The following is a 13197-nucleotide window of genomic DNA, read 5'->3' as shown; positions in this document are numbered from 1 at the left end:
AATTATTAAAATGGTTTTTACTTAACTAAATTTTAAAATTTCAACGTTAAAATAGGCATATTTTAAATATTTGTTCAGTTCAATTGATATCACCATAGCTCAAAAACTGTTCCATCTTAATTGAAAAACTTAAACATTGCGTCACTTTGGAACACTATTATGTAAAGTATTCTTTAATATATAGTATGAAAACTATAGTTTTCCGTTACAGTAAATGTATGTAGTGAATAAAAAACAAATATGTTCAAATTGGTATGACCTGCTCATATTATGTGGTCATAAATCATGCAATAAATAATTAATGAATCTAACTATAACTGAATCGGTTCATCTACGAAATTCCTACATACAATTTATGTGTTTTAATTTATTTGCAAATATTTGTCCATACTTGTTGCTATGAAGTATAATCATATATATTTTTTCTTTCTGAATTTGGCTAAAACAAATTTTTATAGATGGATGGATATACATACGTTACATGTCCCTTCCTCAGCGTCTCAGATGACAAAAAGAAGTCGTACGATGGTACAAACGTGACGCTTCCGGTCTATGAAACAATCAAGAGAACATTGTAACCCTACATCCTGTTCTAAATGCCTGCGTATAAAAGCAAGAGACAGTAGAAAGGCGTATAACAGATATAAACAGACGGTTTATTTTCATTTACCGGATACTAATCTTATTATTATTATTATTATTATTATTATTATTATTATTATTATTATTATTATTATTATTATTATTATTATTATTATTATTATTTATGAAAGCGGTTTTAAGATGTGCTTTTCAAAAGTGAAATAATTATATAATCTTATTTTGGTTTATTTCGTAAATCGAATTAAATAACATATTTAAAAAAACCCTCAGGTTTTTAAATTGAAACATAAATGCACCAAAGTAATATAAATATATGTTTCATTAATGTCCTATAAACAAAAAATTAAAAAATATATATTATTTGGATTTCATTATTACTTTATGTTGTTTTCTTGTTTAACATAACGTCCTACCTTTATTAAAATTATTTATCATTGTTTGTATGTACAAAATTTAATTTTATTATAACCAAATATTTATATACAATCAACATTACAAATATTTATTTTTTTAATCCTTGAAGAAATTTAAACTATTATGAGTTTAATGCAAGCAAATATTATGTTAAAACTAAAAAAATAAAAATTGGCAGTTATGGAAACTACCAATAGAAGTGAAAACTTAGAACTTAAAATTTGAAATTTCATAATCTTTCAATTAAAATTATCAAGATCAATCTGGTTTTCACATCTATTGACACTCCGAGCAACAATTATATGCATGTTTATAAGTTTTTTTATTATTCAAATATATTAAGGGCTGAATAAGATCATGACAAAGTATAAATACAATTCACTTGAAATAACAATTAATGTACAATGATATTGTTTATGAATAGTATTTGTATTTACTTAAATTTCAATTCACTTGATTTTTAATATTATTTTAATTGTTTGCATCATTGGCGTCATTAATTTCAACAATACTTATAATTTCAATTATTTCATTTTGTTCTAAAAAACATACAAGACTTATGGTAACTAAAGTAAGAAATGAAAATGTTCGATTCAAATTTATCTGTAAAAACGGCATCGATTATCGTTTTATATTTTATAGTACTGAGTTTTCGATCATTGTAATAATAATCAAACAAAAATACTATTCCATCAATACATTGTTGTTACATATACATTCTTTTCACTGTCGGTGATCCGAACGCACGAGATTTTACCCATCCAAAAAGCACATTGCGCGTGCGGCAGTCATGAGCATGTCGGTGACGCGAATCCATAAGATTTTTCGCTACCAAAAAGTGCCCAACGCGGCTAAAGAAGTTTTCACTTCAAACTAACTCTTGATCTTAAACATATTAGTAAATTACAAAATTTATTTTGCATATATAATATAACTAAATGTTTGATATTATTAAAATTATAGTCTTTTACATTACACAAAATAGAAAAAAAATATACCTTGTCTAAATTCCAAGTCATCATAATTTTAACAAGAAATATTAAAGAAATATGTGGCAAAATTATTTAAATATTTAATGGACATGACATAACAAAAATCTAAAAATTATAGAAATTACTGTGTTTATTTGATTTAAAATTTTGTTGATTTATTTATGGCATTTAATATCCGTACTATATTAACAAATATGGGGAAACTATAAAAATCCCAAAAGCATAAATGAATGAACATTTTTTAAAATACAGTATTTTTATATTCGTCAATATTCGCCAATATTCGTCCTCTACGACATATATGTTCTCATATAATTGGCTAAACTCCAGCAGTTTTTTATTTATAAAATATCTTGTTTTATACACATTTAAATTAATTTCTTGTATTAGTTTTGAATATTGTTATTTATATAAATATATATTTAGTAAAAGTCACCTTTGACATAAAGAGTCATTTTCAAAATCATTCATTCTCAAAATACTTTTCAGAACAGTGTATGATAAATATTGATAAAATCAGTATTAAAACATAATATATTGCAAATAAGAATCTTTTCCTGAACAACATACACCACTTAATAGTAAGATGAACTCAACAAATGCTGTTAAAAATTAGGAGAATGGAACAGTTTGGATTTTAAAAGGTACATTTAATTAGACATTAGACTTTCCTGTCTATTTTATTTATAACTTTTCTAAATTAGAATATAGGTATAAATTTATAATATAACTAATAAAATTCATTTAAACTGTATGTATACTAATGTATACTACAAAATTGTTTACAGTTTATACTTTATCATGTTAAAATATACAAACAAATAAACACTGGCATTTAATGGATTGTAAAACGGTGTGTGTGCAAATTTTTAATTTGTGTTATTTCTATTTACAGTTAAAATTATATAACTTGACCTCCATTTACATTAGCCATTAATAAATTCTGCCTGTTCAATATTGTTATACAGAATGGAGCATGGTCATTGCAGTTAATTATTAGAGTTTGAATTTTTTATATGCACAATTGATATGAATCTAATTACATTATTTATAATGCCATTTTATGTGAATACACGATGAACACCAGTATTCAGTATTATTCAATAAACAGTGTATATTCAATATTTTTTTAATTTAATTTTAATTTTTTATCACCATATTATCTCGTTCGTAGAAATGATACTATAATAATAATATTCAAGTGATCTATTATTCTATGCAATAAAAACTTTCTCTAATGCATTTTGAATTTACATTTAATAATTCTCTAATACTATATTAATTAATAGGTTTAACAGGCAAAATATTTAAACATAGGACGCTAAAATGTTTACGTCAGTGTAATATTGCAATACAAATACGTCCTTCAGACCGCGACTATATTTACCGAGTCTATTTCTCGACTGATTGTAAGCAATTAGTTACCTTCACATGTATCGGGGACGACGACAGAGACCTTCTGATTATTGTAATCACTGATAAGCATAAAAAACAACGCACTACACGATCGCGTTTAAAACATGCACAACGGTAACGTACACTACTGAACAAACGGTTGAAAGTCAACTGATAATTTCTCATACAGTCATAGTCAGGTGAATGTTGTTGCCACTCTCCCACTATTTCCTTACCTGTTCAATTTTTACCGGCATATGGACGTTTTACGGTGAACACACACCTGTTCGAAACGAACCGATGCTTTTACTGTTTAATAAATACTCAACGGAAATTCGTCTTATTCAAAAAGTATTTTATAGCAAATATCCTAACATTTAATATTTGAGCACATTTTAGTATCTTTTCATACGTCATAAAAATTATTATAGAGTAAAATTAGGATCAGAAATTATGTTAAATTGCATCTTACGGTTGTGAAAATGCACATAGCATCCATGTTTTTATTTTAATGCAAACGTTATCTGTATAATAAATTTTCTATTGATTTCAATAGAAATTTTTCAGTACAATACGTTTTTTTTTTACTTTAATAATTTTGTTATTTCCATTTACATATTACAAACATCTTATAAATTTCCAATTACCAACAATAAACAACAAATATTTAGTAGTTTAGTCTTAATTTAAAGTAATTGAAGATGTTGAAATAAATTAACATTAACATACTGATGAAAGAGGTGTGTGTTGAGCTTAACTGATACAAATTACTCAAGCTCGAAAACAATAATGTTGTAAACAATGAGACGCGTACTTCTTTCGGAATATTTGCAATGCCAACTTCCATCATCTTTCGTAACAAGAATAATTTCCACGTAGACTAAAATTTTAAAATTTTTGTTCGAATACGCGTATCAATCAGCTTTAAATTAAAAACGAGTATAATTTGAGAACAATTGCTATTTTATTTCAAATATTTATTTACATAAATACAATGAACAAGTACAGAATATTTAATCAAAAATATCATGTACAATTCTGTTCATTTTAACAATATAAAGACATACTATAGTTTTGTACAATGAAAAGTCACACTTTACAAAATCACAGAGCACAAGTCCCAGGCTTTTAATTAAGTATTATTCTTTGGTTTGTTGAATAAATTTAAGTATTTTCCTCTGGTGACCTCCCTTGATTCTTCAACACCCAGTTGGTAAGTGATGTCATGTAATTCTTTAACTTTGGATATTAATCCTGCAGTAGACAAAGATGCTAATTCTGGAAAAATAAATAAAAATATATATATTATTAACATAAACAAAACTTAGTCTTTTAATTTAAGTTTCAAGGTCCTCAAATCAGACAAAAGAACACGAAAATTTTCAATAGAAATTTGATGCAATTTCAGCAATTTTTAGTTCTGTAGAACTTTTTAATTATACGAAAATAAATAATAATATTGCTTTGTCCAGATAGTTTATTTTTGCTTAATCTAAAACTGTTTTAAACTTAATAATTGAAAAATACTAAGGTTTAAAGCTTTAACCCACAGTAACACAAGATGAACTAATTAGAAACTGAACGAAAATTTTTCATAATTTATATATCACTGTTGGAAAATATTTGTGTGGTAGTTTAACATCTGATTATACACTTTTGTAAATGGCACAAAAAAATAGTGACATAACTTTTGTACAAGGCAGTAAATTGAGTGGTAAAACTATAACTATGTTAAGTAATTAAGGATTTTAATAAATAGCGGTAAATAGTTAATCAATGTTTAAGTATCAATTTAAGTGTTACATTGTGTAGGCCTACTGTAAAAAAAACTATTAATTCTGATAATCATGTTAAGACTCATACACAGTTTTATTCTACTTTACATATTTAAAAATTGTTAAATTAATATGAATAACTGACATCAGCTCCAGATTAATTTTACAGCATTTAGTTATTGAGGTGTTTTTGAAACAATTAATACAAAACCATATTATGAAACTTAACTGTAGTCGTTTTCATAACAACAAATGAGTACTCTTGAAAACATGCAACTATTTGCCTGATCTCCATAATAATATTTATATTCCTATTTATAAACAAATTATGATACAAGTGAAAAGTGAGTTTAAAGAGTAATTTTATACAACAAAATAGAAAATTTAACCAACATTAAATAAAACAAATTAAATACTTACGATGTAAATAATTTTGATCTTCAGGCGTTAGTTCCCTAGAATAAGGGGATTTTGAAACACTCTGAGGCGTACTCTGGAAGTTACTAATGAAATCTCTTATACCTGGAACTAACATTAAAACGTCGATATTTGAAGATCTGAATTACAGAACATTACTTACTTTTTTCAGGCCACAGTTCTGGAGAAGGCCTGTCTAAATTTTCCATACTCATTAGGCTCTCAACGAGCTCGTCGGATAAAACCTGATCCTCTTGCTCTGAAATCGATTATTAATATGACAAGTGACGGAGTTGGTCATTAGGAAGAAATTTGTCGTGGCTTATTTCGTACATCGTGGATATATTAAAATATACATATTCCATGTATGTGCAGAATGGATGCACTTTTGTAGAAATTTGATTCGTTCATTTTGTTTATACTCGAATTTTATTTACCTTGTTCAACGATCCCGGGTTTATCGGACGCCATCTTGCACTGATACCAACCGAATTGACAAATGGAAAGTACCTAGAATTTCAAATTAATGCACTACAAAAAGTAACAATAATAAACAATATTATTTCTAGACGTATAAAATTTGGTTTTCATTGAAATAACCGAAACTCATAGTAAAATATATATTAGTTAAAATAATTTTGGGAGACTTCATTTATTATTAAAAGATACAATATTAAAAACTTTAGATCACTTTCAGTTAATATTTCGCCTAATATTTGGTTTTCATAATAAATAGATGAATTAAATTCAATATATCGATAATATGTATTAGTGATTCCATGGTTGCCACGTTGACGTAACTAAAATCCAGACTTATGTTAACAAGATATGCTTTCCAATATTTTTCTACACAGTAGTTTAATAAATTGACAATAAATTGATAAATACCCATAATAAATTTCTGAGTTATATGTACTCAATATTAAGAATTTTCTAAGAAAATGAACTGAAATTATACTAGAGTTTATCAAAATTTACCTGGTCTTTACCTGAATGTCTTATGTTTCCTTGGTACTACAAATGTAGTGTCTTTCTTGTTCAAAACAGTGCATTACTATTTAGTGAATCTTTGTAAATATAGTTTATATAAAATAGTGAAATTAAACGGGTATGTACTGATAACATCTAGATTTAAAACATACAATTCTTCAAACTTATCCGTCCCAAAATCGAAATTAATTATTGATTGATATTGAATCCTGTCATGTATTTGTCACTACCCAAAATTCTTAAACTCATAAATTTCGCATTGTTTCCTGATATTTACGTTGATTTTGGGACAGATTAATTTAGAGATTCGTTTTTAAGTAAAACTAACACTCTCTGAAATAACTGATTAATCACAAAAATCTATGAGCACTTTACGATCATTAACGTTTTGCATTTTACATACATTTTTTATTTTTAACATTAATATTGAAATAAAAACGGGAATAGCTCTAGAGGCCTAGAGGCCATGATAAAAAATCTATATTAAACTATTAAAGACGTAAAAATAATATTTCCTAAATAATAGTGTGCGATTAATTGATTTACTTGTCTATAACAAATTATAATACCATTGAATACCATGAAAATATGATGTAAGGCTGATATTTTATATAAATAACCATACGAAAATTATCGACCCACGTATTGATTAGGGAATTTATTAAGGTAATGTTGGTATTAACGAGAACAAATAACCTATATAATAGTATTGCGTTTTTGCATCTGCATACTCGTGACACATTGAGACTTGTATTTATCGGAAGAATTCAAACATGCACTCTGTATAGTGCATAATGAACATGTTAAAAACACATAAAAAGAACAGAGTTAAATTTTGATTTAGGTAAGTATCCATGAAATCCATCCAATATTGATATTTAAAATTCGCAGTAATGTCAAAATGTTTATATTCGGTATTTCACTCGTTAAACTTCTAAAGCCATTATGTCGAAAGTATTGCATAAGGACTAGTAAACGCAAATAATTAATCTCGGGCATGTTTTTCAGAATTATGGGTCAAACACTTTCAGAACCTGTTACAGTCAAGGAATCTGCTTGCTGTCAGAATTCCCTGTTTAGGGTCGGTTCAAGTTGTATGCAAGGATGGCGAATAAACATGGAAGATTCACACACAATCATCCTTTCTCTCCCTGATGATCAGGATGCTGCCTATTTTGCAGTCTACGATGGACATGGGGGAGCGAACATTGCCACTTATGCTGGTAAACATTTGCATAAATACATTATTAACAGGAGTGAGTACAAGGAGGGTAATATATCTGAGGCTATGAAGCAGGCATTCTTGGAATTGGATAGGGTTATGTTGGAGGAAGAGTCATTGAAACATGAACAATCGGGAACTACTGCTGTCACAATGTTGGTCAAGAATAATAAGTTGTTTTGTGCAAATGTCGGAGATTCAAGGGCTGTAGCCAGCATTAATGGCAAAGCAGAACCTTTATCCAAAGATCATAAACCAAGCAACCAAGAAGAGCTTGATAGAATTACTGCCGCAGGTGGTTGGGTAAACAGTAATAGGGTTAATGGAAATTTGGCCCTCTCTAGAGCACTTGGTGACTTTATATTTAAAAGGAATGCTGATAAAAGTCCAGAGGAACAAATTGTCACAGGTAAGTTTAACAGTGATTCATTTATGACTAATGTTTGTCAATTTCCTTATTAATCACACTTTTAAGAATGAACCATTTCCATTTTAGTAGTTTTAATTTTAATTTAATTATGTTGACATTTTATAAATTTAAAATGTTAGCATGAATGACAATTTAATGAACACCAATCTGTTCTCTTTATACATAACATAACATATTTTTTTAAAATTATTTAATGTATTCTAATGTATGCAGCCAACATATATGAACTTTCAGGCATATAAAATGATTGTTTTCTCTTAAATATTTTAGAAAATGATAAGCTTTATTATAAATATTACTCATAATCCTTTATATTAAGTTATGTTATTAAATTATACAAACTAATATGTCTCTTCAATATATTATATTTACTTAATTTATTGAAACAATTGAAAATCTCAAAGTCAATCTAAGTTAATATTATATGTATCATATCAACAACTGTTTTTTCATTAACAAACAAAAGTATTTGTTACTTTTCTGCATAAGAAAGCTATCTTACTTAGTTTAATTAAAATCAAACAGTTCATGTTCTTTTTTTTAATAAAGATAAAGTTTCAATAATAATTTATAATAAATTTATATTTTAAAATAGTAAAATTAAATATTTATAATTTTTTTATTTCTTTTATTTTTTATTATTCCAACTTTATTAAGAAATGAAGTATTTGATTTTAACTGAACTAAGTAAGAAAACTTTCTTGTGCAGAGAAGTAACAATTACACTAACATGTCTGTTCAATATATTATATTTACTCAATTTATTGAATCAATATGAAAATTTCATCAAAGTCAATATATCATATCAACAACTGTTTTTTCTTTAACAAACAAAAATATCTGGTACTTCTCTACATACGAAAACTTTATTACTTAGTTTAGTTAAAATCAAACATTCATTTCCTTTTTTTTAATAAATATAAAATTTGAATAATAATTTATAATAAATTTATATTTTAAAATAGTACAATTTAATATTTATAATTTTAACTAAACTAAGTAAGAAAGCTTTCTTATGCAGAGAAGTAACAATTACACTAACTAACATGTCTGTTCAATATATTATATTTACTTAATTTATTGAAACAATTTAAAATTTCTTCAAAGTCAATATAAGTTACTATATTAACAACTGTTTTTCATTAACAAACAAAAATATCTCTTAATTCTTTGCAAAAGAAAGCTTTCTTACTTAGTTTAGTTAAAATCAAACAGTTCATTTTCTTTTTTTAAATGAAGATAAAGTTTGAACAATAATTTATAATAAATTTATATTTTAAAACAATAAAATTTAATGTTTATAAATTTTTTATTTCTATTATTTTTTTAATAATTCAGACTTTATTAAAAAAGGGAATTCTGATTTATTTATTCCCTTCGGTTAGTGTTGTATTAAGAAATTTGGTTATTTTGAGCCTTTATTACTTAATATAAAAATATAATATATAATATAGGTTTTCAATTTCTAGACAAATAATAGTGTTGTTGTTTTTAGTTTTATTTTATTAGATATATATTGGATTTATTTTAATATTGTTTTATTACTTTTCATTACTGCATAGTCATGTAAAACTCTTTAAAACTGTTTAATATCTTTATTAATTTTAAAATAAATAGGGAAATATACAGTTATCAAATTTAATATTATTTTTATTCAAGACTTAAGAAACTGGATTTCATAAAAAAAACTTCAATTTCCAGCGTATCCAGAAGTAGAAGAGCGTGAATTGACACCAGAGTGGGAATTTATAGTATTGGCGTGCGATGGTATCTGGGATGTGATGAGCAACGAAGACGTGATCGCTTTCGTACGCAAAAACATTGCGTTGGGCGTCGATCCAGAGGAGATATGCGAAGAACTGATGATGCAGTGTTTGGCACCCGATTGCGACATGGCAGGACTCGGCTGTGATAACATGACAGTGGTGATTGTGGCTCTGCTCCACGGAGGCACTTACGACGCCTTGCGCGACAAATGCGCCAGTAGTCTGTCGCAGGATGCGACGGGCACCGATGCCGAAGCTAACGCAGAAGCCGCCCCAGAAGAAGCCAGCACCCGTTTGGGCGACGGTGATGATACCGAGGTTAAAGAACCTGTCGAATGAACACTTTTACCTCTGTATATATAAAATCATCTCGACCTCCCAACTCTGTTTTCAGATTGTACATAAAATGTATATAATAATACTTTATACCATAAACAATATCATGAGAAACTGTGAACTACAATTTTATGTTCCGAACGAATTCAACAGCTGATCGGAGCGCCTGGTCTAGTTTTCTAATCGTTTTATTATAATTATTATTATTAAGGTTTTTTTTAACGTATCTAACCTGCATACAAAAATGAATTAAATTTTCATGATCTACTGACAATTCTTTCAACTGACATTCGTTTGGTGTATTGGATTTGGAAATGTTATTGTTTAAACTCTTCAGATAAATTTCAGACTTCTTCATGGGTTTTTAATGCATGAAGTTAAAATATCTTTAAACTACTAAAAATTATTGTAATCTATTCTGAAGTGATTAAGCAACTATTAATAAAATTATTATTTACTTTAAAAATTATATTATGTGAACATAACTCGAATGTTAATTAGTGTTAATATGTAGTTAAGATGATTTGCCAAAGTCTCTCAATAAAATATCAAAGTTTAAAGGCATTTAACAGAATTTTATGTGGTTCCTGACAATTCTTGTGTGCCCTTTATAATTAAGTGTTTACTGTTGCTGTGGCTTTGTGTATTTCATTTATTCTTAAATTTTTACACAACTCGATCACTTTGGTACGTCAATAGGATTTCGTTTTGTACTTGTACTGTACTAGGTCATTTAGTAATGTAAACTTTTTTCGTGTAGACATTTATTAGAGTTTAAAGTGGCTGTTGAAATGTTTTTATTGTGGAAATAAACTATTATTTTAATATGCAGTTGTTCATTTTTCCCTTTCCCCTGTTGTTTTATTCAGAGTGAAAAATAATAATAAACATCTTTGTTTTTGATTACAACGATCTGGGAGTCCACAAACCTAAGTACCAATAAGTTGTTACTTGCTAACAAAAAAAAATGCCTGGCCTTTCTACTATGAAAATTTGTGAGATATTTTGGTGTTGAGTGAATGAAATTGGATTGTGTAGATTTGTTGACATACAATATGAAAAGTGTCCTCCCCATTTGAATTTTTAAAAAGACAACATGCACGACAAAGACAGTGTAAGTTTGACCCGTAGTGGGAATCCCCTACTCTTCCTGCTAGTTCGCGCTGGCTTGTAATTTATATTTATCTTTACGAATGCATTTTGTACAGTAATGTCAGATCTGGTTTTTTCACCAAATCAGGAAAATTTTTGGGGACTCGGAAAATAATATTACAAAACATACAGCTTGTGGGATAAACAGAGAAAATAAAATTTTTCTTGTTTTTGAAAAGAATAATGTACCATATAAAAAATGGTTGGAGTTCCCTCCAAAGTTTACCTAAAGAGGATGTACCCGATTTATTTATAATTAAATGCATATGCCTATCATTCCCAAACCATAATCCCTCCTCCACCATGCTTCATACTAGGTCTAGTGTACTTGGGATTATACCTTTCATTAATTGGTCCTCTCACCCATGAAATGCCATCATATTTGAATAATTGGAACCGACTTTCATCGGAAAGCAAACCTGTTTTCCATCATCCATCTGTCCAATACACAAAGTAGTCTCCCTTTATTTTTTGCAGACATGAAGAGTTTCTTTGCTGATTTTCTACCATAGGGACCAGCTTCTTTTAGTCATCGTTTTATGGTACTCACCAACACACTGACTTCGTTTATTTCTTGATTTATGAGGCAAGCGCTGATAAAAGGGTCGCGAACAGCAAGTATTTTCATTTTCTTGTCCACCGCTCTGTTAGTTAGTCTTGCGTTTTCTACCACTACTTTTAGGTACTCTGTACAGAGTATACCTTCTGTTAAATTTCGAAATCGTTCATGAAATGATCGATTTGTTTAAATTTAAATCGACTGTAATTTTACTCTGCTTTGTTGCTTTACTTATAAACCTTGCTCAAAATAAAAAGTTAAAAAAACTATACTGCAAATGCAGCTGTACAGCAAATGTCTCGCTCTGGCCTTACCTACAAGAATAGGCCACGTGCACCGCTTAAACCTTCAAGAAAAACCAACCCCTTGAGGGACGCCCTTAACTACACAAGGCAGAACAGAATCGACTCTGGAACTAACCTAACCTACCATTTACACTAACAATTCAATATACGTTATTATGTATTTTGCAACCCCTGGACACAACATCTTGGCGACAACGATAAACAGTATCAAGAATAATAAAAAATGCAACGAGTCAAACAGCAAAACACCGTGAGTAGTTCACTCTTGGGCCTTGAACTCTTTGAGCCATCAGAAGGAAACAGGTATGTGGATCGCCTAGAATTCCGTTTTTTTTTGCGAAAGGGATTGTGGATCCCGCTTTACGACGAGCACAATTTCTATAGGATTGCGGAAGGCACTTACACGATCTAGGATGTAACTTACACTACTCACGCAAGCTAGCAGGAGTGCCCTACAGAGAAATAATAGGCTCAGCAACAGATTAGTTCACACCGAGAGTTAACGAAATAACCGCATACTACAGGTACCACAGCATCAACGCTACACAGTAACCCAAACCGGAAGTCACAATCAAACACACAACTAGGAACTCTGCTACGGTTGCGCAGGACACCATTACACTAATTCCTGTTACTTATCACTGGATATGTAGATCCACAAGAAACAACAGCAACAACAATAAAATCAATTCACACAACACGTCACCCAGGGGAGAAGAAACTAGCAACAACCTCCTCACGCAGAGCAGATAGACCAACGTATTCAGAAAATCAGTACATCAACGTCAGCAATAGACGGCGACACATTGCGCAAGGGCCGAACAGCACCATATTCGTCGGT

The 13197-nt window shown here is 28.8% G+C and overlaps 3 protein-coding genes across 5 annotated transcripts in view; 1 reads left to right on the top strand and 2 right to left on the bottom strand.

Annotated features, from left to right (window-relative positions):
* Positions 1-3550, bottom strand: part of LOC109607318 (echinoderm microtubule-associated protein-like 2) — a 29007-nt gene extending 25457 nt beyond the window's left edge. The window contains exon 1 of one of the 2 annotated variants that reach the window (XM_049969927.1): positions 3435-3550. The gene's annotated coding sequence lies outside the window, so the exon portion shown is untranslated. The remainder of the gene's footprint in view (positions 1-3434) is intronic. The other variant, XM_049969928.1, reaches the window with a different exon arrangement.
* Positions 3551-4346: 796 nt separating this feature from the next.
* LOC109605468 (protein lin-52 homolog) lies at positions 4347-6114 on the bottom strand. Its single transcript, XM_020022042.2, has 4 exons — positions 6034-6114; positions 5760-5855; positions 5600-5707; positions 4347-4682 (listed from the first exon to the last, which is right to left on the bottom strand). Exons 1-4 carry the CDS (start codon positions 6065-6067, stop codon positions 4537-4539), a joined length of 384 nt encoding a protein of 127 aa, XP_019877601.1. The 5' UTR covers positions 6068-6114; the 3' UTR covers positions 4347-4536.
* A 1184-nt stretch (positions 6115-7298) lies between these two features.
* LOC109605466 (probable protein phosphatase 2C T23F11.1) lies at positions 7299-11165 on the top strand. Of its 2 annotated transcripts, XM_020022038.2 has the most exons (3): positions 7299-7430; positions 7595-8217; positions 9940-11165. In XM_020022038.2, exons 2-3 carry the CDS (start codon positions 7599-7601, stop codon positions 10341-10343), a joined length of 1023 nt encoding a protein of 340 aa, XP_019877597.1. In that variant the 5' UTR covers positions 7299-7430; positions 7595-7598; the 3' UTR covers positions 10344-11165. The 2 variants fall into 2 exon arrangements, with proteins under 2 accessions (XP_019877597.1, XP_049825502.1); XM_049969545.1 differs by lacking the exon at positions 7299-7430 and having other exon boundaries at positions 7584-8217.
* Positions 11166-13197: the final 2032 nt, after the last annotated feature.

The sequence above is a fragment of the Aethina tumida genome, chromosome 7 (genome assembly GCF_024364675.1).
Source record: "Aethina tumida isolate Nest 87 chromosome 7, icAetTumi1.1, whole genome shotgun sequence".
Lineage (NCBI taxonomy): Eukaryota > Metazoa > Arthropoda > Insecta > Coleoptera > Nitidulidae > Aethina > Aethina tumida.
Note: the sequence above shows the minus strand (reverse complement) of the source record. Positions and strands in the feature narration are given on the sequence as shown.